This window comes from Diuraphis noxia, unplaced genomic scaffold (assembly GCF_037042655.1).
Source record: "Diuraphis noxia isolate RWA-SAM2 unplaced genomic scaffold, SU_Dnox_SAM2 contig0005, whole genome shotgun sequence".
NCBI lineage: Eukaryota > Metazoa > Arthropoda > Insecta > Hemiptera > Aphididae > Diuraphis > Diuraphis noxia.
The window spans coordinates 41,468,000-41,473,633 of NW_028301715.1; the positions used below are offsets into that span (position 1 = coordinate 41,468,000).

Genomic DNA, 5,634 nt, shown 5'->3' on the forward strand with positions numbered 1-5,634 from the left:
TACGATGAAACAGCATTATTATTAGAAAAATTAATAGATCTCAAAGGTGAATCTTTTATTAACATATTTATCGGTAAGTTTTTTTTTATTTTACTTAATTGAGATATAATTTTTATTACCTTTTTTTTTTTTTTTTTTTTCTGTTTTAACCGACGACGCCGCGGGATCTGCTTTCGCATTGCTTCCGCGGCGCCGCCATCGTTTATTGACATTATCAAATATTAATTACATTACAAGTTTTACTTGGCTTCTTCCTGTTCTTCTCGGGCTGACCGGAGTCCGCCGCCCTTGAATTCGCGTGCCTGTCATCCGATTGGCGAGCCGACCGGAGTCTACCACTCTGGATGTTTCGATCTCCATCAGGGCGGTCGCACGTTCCCCTATGCCCTTCGCAAGGCCTCTTCCTCGCGTTCATCCTTTTCCTTGGTCGACAGAATCGTCTCGACCATGCGGATGAACTCCAGGCGATTAGTTTCGAACTGTTTAATAATTCTTCTTCGGGCTTGGGCGTCTTCTGGCAAGTCATGTGACAGGGGACTACACAGGATTTCCTCAACGTCACCCGCGTTCGGAGGTCGCCTCATAATCTCAGTCATCCGAACGCGGTCGTCAATCCATCTCGGGCAGGTAAAAACCGTGTGTTCAGCAGAGTCGTCGGGGTTGACGCAGTATACGCAATAACTGTCGTCCGCCCGAGTAAACCTCTTCAGGTAGCTCCGGAAGCACCCGTGCCCCGAAAGCACCTGCGTCAGTCGGAAAGTCAGGGTTAGCGGTGGCTTTGTTAACCAGCGCCCAACGTCAGGGAGGAGCCGGTATGTCCATCTGCCTTTATCAGACCGGTCCCACCGAGCTTGCCAAGCTGCAATACTGATTGTTCTCTCTTGGTTTTTAACGGTGTTCGGGACGACGTCAGTCTGGTCGTCCAGGCGAACCCGAACTCTAGCCCTCTCTGTTGCTAACAGGTCTGCAGGTAGCATTGAGGCCAATACTGACGAAGCGTCGGCCGAGACTGTCCTGTAGGCACGTGTTATGCGGAGTGCGACGGCCCTCTGCGCTCTTGCCAATTCTGCGCGATTCTTAGCCGTTTTTGTCCCGCGGACGGCCCAGGTCGGCGAGGCGTACAACATCTTACTGTTTGCCACAGTGCCAAGAAGCGCTCTTTTGCTTTGCGACGGTCCGCCGATGTTGGGCATCAGTCTGCCTATGGCTGTCGCTGAGTCGGTAGCCTTACGGGAGGCCTGTTGTATGTGTTTGGTGAAAGAGAGCCGAGTGTCGATCTCAACACCAAGGTATCGCATTGATCGTTTGATAGGAATTACGTGTCCTTCAACCAGAAGCTCCGGGTTGTCATATTTGTTTTTCCTTGTCAGGACTACAGCCTCAGTTTTGGTGGGGGCTAACTTCAGTCCGTTTTGTTCCATCCAAGCCGATACCTTAGCTAACACAGGATTAAGCAGGGTAGCGGCTGCCTCGCCTGTGCGAGCGATTCCTATGACGCACACATCATCGGCAAATGCCACGAGTTGGACACCCGAAGGGGTTTCCATGTCCAATAAATCGTCGTAAAAGACATTCCACAAGGCTGGTCCGAGAACCGAGCCCTGTGGCACGCCGCACGTCGTACTTCGATGGTGGAGTGTTTCGCCAACCAATATGGATCGATCCTGTAGGTAGGATCTTATCATTTTCACAAGGTAAGAGGGTACATTCTTAACCCGGAGGGCATTATCCACCTTCTTCCAGGGAGCCGTGTTGAATGCATTCTTCACATCTAGAGACACAGCCACGCAAATATCCCTGTGCTGTGCCGCACCTAACGCTGCGCCGTGTGCGGCGTTCAGCAGTCGTTCAATTGCGTCAGAAGTCGAGCTGCCTTGGCGAAACCCGTATTGGTTTGGTGATCTATGACCGGTGCTATCGAGGTGCGTGTCGAGTCTTGCCAGAATTAGCCGCTCTAAGAGTTTCCCCGAGGAATCAAGCATACACAGCGGCCTATAGCTGGACGCTTCGGTTGTCGGCTTGCCGGGGCCTTTGTGCAATAGTACTAGTCTGGATTTCTTCCATCGGGAAGGGAAGGTGGTGTTGGCCAAGCAGTTGTTGTAGACGCTGAGTAGGATGTTAGGCTTCCGGAGGAACACCTTGGCTAGAACCTCATTGGGGATACCATCAGGGCCGGTTGCCTTGCCAGGGGGAAGTCTTTTGCAGGCTTGGGCCAGTTCGGCCAGGGTGAAGTCTTCAACGGTTTCATCTTCTGCGGTTTCTGGTGGGCGGGGCTCGAGTGCCCAGTCTGTCGCTGGGGGGTTCGGGAAGAGGTGATCGGCGATCTCCGACTCCATGCCGCGGGCTTCAATTCCTGGACGTCGACGACCGATGCGTTTGGTGACGATTTTGTAGGGAAGACCCCACGGGTCAGAGTCAACGGATCTGCATAGGTCGGACCAGCATTTAGCCTGGGAGGATCTTATTGCTTGCCGCAATACCTTCCTCTTGACCTTATATGCGGTTCGATGAACATCTAGTTGTTCATGTGACTCTCGCCTTCTTGCTGCCCTGTGGTAACTCCTACGCAGTCGACCGTATTCGTCGCGTAGTGTGGCAATTTCTTGGTTCCACCAGTGGGCTTGCCTTCTGCCGTGAGGCGGTGGTGCCCTGGGCGGCATGCATGCGTCGCAAGCAGATGTCAAGTATGAAATGTGTTGGTCAGCAGCTTGATCAGTGGGCGTGTTTTCATCAGTAGCGGGCAGAGGTGCTATTTCCAGGTGGGAAGTTAGTGCGTCTAAATTGAACCGTCTGTAGGCCCATCCCCTGAGGCGTTCCGGGGGATCGTCCTGATCAGGAGTCCGTTCTAACCGTTCTAACCGGAACTGAATGTATCTGTGGTCACTCGCCGATTCGACTTCGTCCATGACTCTCCAATGGGTGAGGGCGAGGCAAGGTCGGCAGCGGTGGAACGTGACATCGATCACCGACTCAGCGTTTATTCTGCGGTACGTAGGCTTGGTGCCAACGTTACCGACCAACAGGTCCAAACTAGCAGCTAGGTCAGCTAATTGGTCGCCTCTAGCATCGTTTTGCGCTGAGCCCCACTCCTGCGACCAGGCATTAAAATCGCCTCCGATGATAACCGAGCAGTGCAAGTCTGCCGAGCGAACAGACTGCTCGACGTCTTCCAGGAAGTTGGCGAAGTTGGCATCCGTGTCGTTCCGGGAGATGTAGCAGCTGTATGTCCTAATGCCCCGTGACTGAATCCAGGCGAAGCCGCGACCCGACCCGATCGAGTCAGGTACAAAGTCAGCGGTGGCCGTGAGTGCAACTGCACAAGTTCCATCGGTGCTGGCTACCCATCGGTCGTCATGAGTCGGATTCCAGTTCTGTTCAGAGACTATGAGAATTTGAGCGCCTGTGGCAGCGGAAGTCTGTTGTAGCAAGTTCTGTGGTATGGAACTCCGTTGAAGATTGATCTGTAGGCAGCGAATCATTGCAGCGTGCTTACTCCATCTCCGCTGCCTACCTGCCGAGACTGGGTTTGTGGATTGCGCCCGGTTGGCTTCTTGATCGCCTCCTTCCTGGCTTTGCAAGTACCTGAGCCTGGCTTATGCTCGTAGCGCACAAAGCCAGCTCTCTCGCACGCTACGCATAAGTCTTTGTCTGCCAGGCATTGTTTTAGCTCGTGCCCTGGTTCTCCACAGCGTTTGCAATTGGACGATAGGTCGGGCCCGGAGCAATTACCACTTTGGTGTCCAAATCCGTGGCATCGGAAGCACTTTTCTGGTTCAGACCGCCTAGGGCGAACGCGGCACATTGTCCATCCAATTGGTACTCGACTTATTCTAGAGGCGGCGGCTCTAGTCATTCTAGCAGTGGCAATCTGCTGGCCGGATCTAGTGGGCCAGAGACCAGTGATCTGCATAGCCTGCCGTTCACAGATGGCAGCTTGGTCGTCATCAGATCCTGGTATTGCCGCCCGCAATGCTGACAGGACCTCATCCTTGGTTGCCACTGCATCGAGGTCCACAATCTCGACTACAGCATACTGGCTAAGCTGCGATACTCCTCCGACAGCATCACCCAGCCTGGTAGCAATGGCCGACGACAACTTCTGTGCTGCTACTACGGATCCAGCACCTTTGTCTAGCTCGACTAGCAGATGACCATCCCTGGTTTTACGCATGCCGGTTACCTGAGCTCCCAGCTCCGCCAAGTTTATCTCGCTGTTCTGCCTAATTGCGCGAACGGTGTCTGCGTATGACGAGCCAGCCGCCAACTTGACTAAGACAGCCGGGGGCTTAGCCCTGTGTTTGGCCCCTGTCGTCAGAGGTATGTGTTGGCCCACCGTTTTACCATTGGGAGGTGCTGAGGTTGTTTTCCTACCAACGACTACCTTCCACCCTTCGCCATCTGTCTCCATCGCCGATTCAGCTCCATCGTCGGTGTGAGTAGTCATCTCTGCCGGCCCACGAGCACCTGCCTTGCGTGAGCGACGTCTTGTTGACTCCTTCTTCCGACGCTCCTGTTCGCTCTCCCACCAGTTAGGGGTCAGTATGGTGTCCGTCCCAACGTCAACCATCACCGGCCCGTCAATGCCCCTGACCACTGGGCCGGTCGCCAAGTCGTCCCTCGGTTTCTTAGCTGGGGGAAGAAGTGGTGACCTCAATTTCCCCTTTCTTGTTAACATCGGAGCCACGACGTCGAACATATCTTCCAGTATCTTAATGATACGGTTGGATCCCAATTTATCTTTCCCTTGTCTCGCTTCGGCCATTGCTGTTTTCAGCAAGGATTTTATGCACGCCAGTCCCGCCTCTACCTGATTCCCACTGCCCTCCGCCGTGGAGGTAGGTGTTGTTATGGCGACCTTTCGTTTAACACCCGTAACTGGTGTGGTGTCACCTCCGGTGCACAGTCTGTTACTCATCAGACTGGAGTTTGGGTCACCAGATTCAGCTTCCATGGTGTCATCATCGTCATCGTGGTTGCCGCAATTCATACTTCTACGACTCTGGTTTATTAGCTATGCGTCACCCTGTATGTCATACAGTGTGTAGGTATGTTATTGTTTGGCTTCCGCTTCGACCATGCGCCGCCCGATCCGCGATACGGGTTCGGCGATAACGGCGACGACGACGGCTCGCCGACTGACCTTTGGCCGACCGCTCGCCGATACGATAGAGTAATATGTAATAAGCGTTGCTCTTACCTTAATCCGTGTTCGTACTATCCTAACTTAAAACTGCCCTTATGGGGGAGGTTTTTATAGGGCCGACTCGAAACCGACACCGGTCCCTTCGCGCACTTTTTAGGCACTTTTCAGTACAAAGATCATAAAAAACTGTTAACAATTGCCAGCTGGAAGCGCCTTGATATCAGGACGATGCTAACACGCATGCTATTGCTACGACAGCCACCGCTGAACTGATAATTTTTATTACCTAAGTATATTTAGAAGTACCTACCTAGATAGGTATATTTATTATACCAGCAGGCTAGCCGGTAGTCAATTCTCACAAACAATATATGTATATATATCATCTAATAAATTGTATATTATATTTTGTATAAATGTTTTTTAGACTGTGGAATTAATGTTGAAAGTCTAAAGTACATGACCACTGGTCATTTGAACACAATTATATA

The 5,634-nt window shown here is 52.2% G+C and overlaps 1 protein-coding gene across 1 annotated transcript; it reads right to left on the reverse strand.

Annotated features, from left to right (window-relative positions):
* Nucleotides 1-2,515: 2,515 nt before the first annotated feature.
* On the reverse strand, nt 2,516-3,479 carry LOC149055360 (uncharacterized). Its single transcript, XM_089229547.1, has 2 exons — nt 2,633-3,479; nt 2,516-2,562 (listed from the first exon to the last, which is right to left on the reverse strand). Exons 1-2 carry the CDS (start codon nt 3,477-3,479, stop codon nt 2,516-2,518), a joined length of 894 nt encoding a protein of 297 aa, XP_089085673.1.
* Nucleotides 3,480-5,634: the final 2,155 nt, after the last annotated feature.

Coding starts and splice junctions, on each gene's coding strand:
- LOC149055360 (XM_089229547.1), bottom strand. CDS start 3,479: ATGATTCGCTGCCTACAGATCAATCTTCAACGGAGTTCCATACCACAG. Junction 2,563..2,632: donor CAGGGCACCACCGCCTCACG/GCAGAAGGCAAG, acceptor TCGACTGCGTAG/GAGTTACCACAGGGCAGCAA.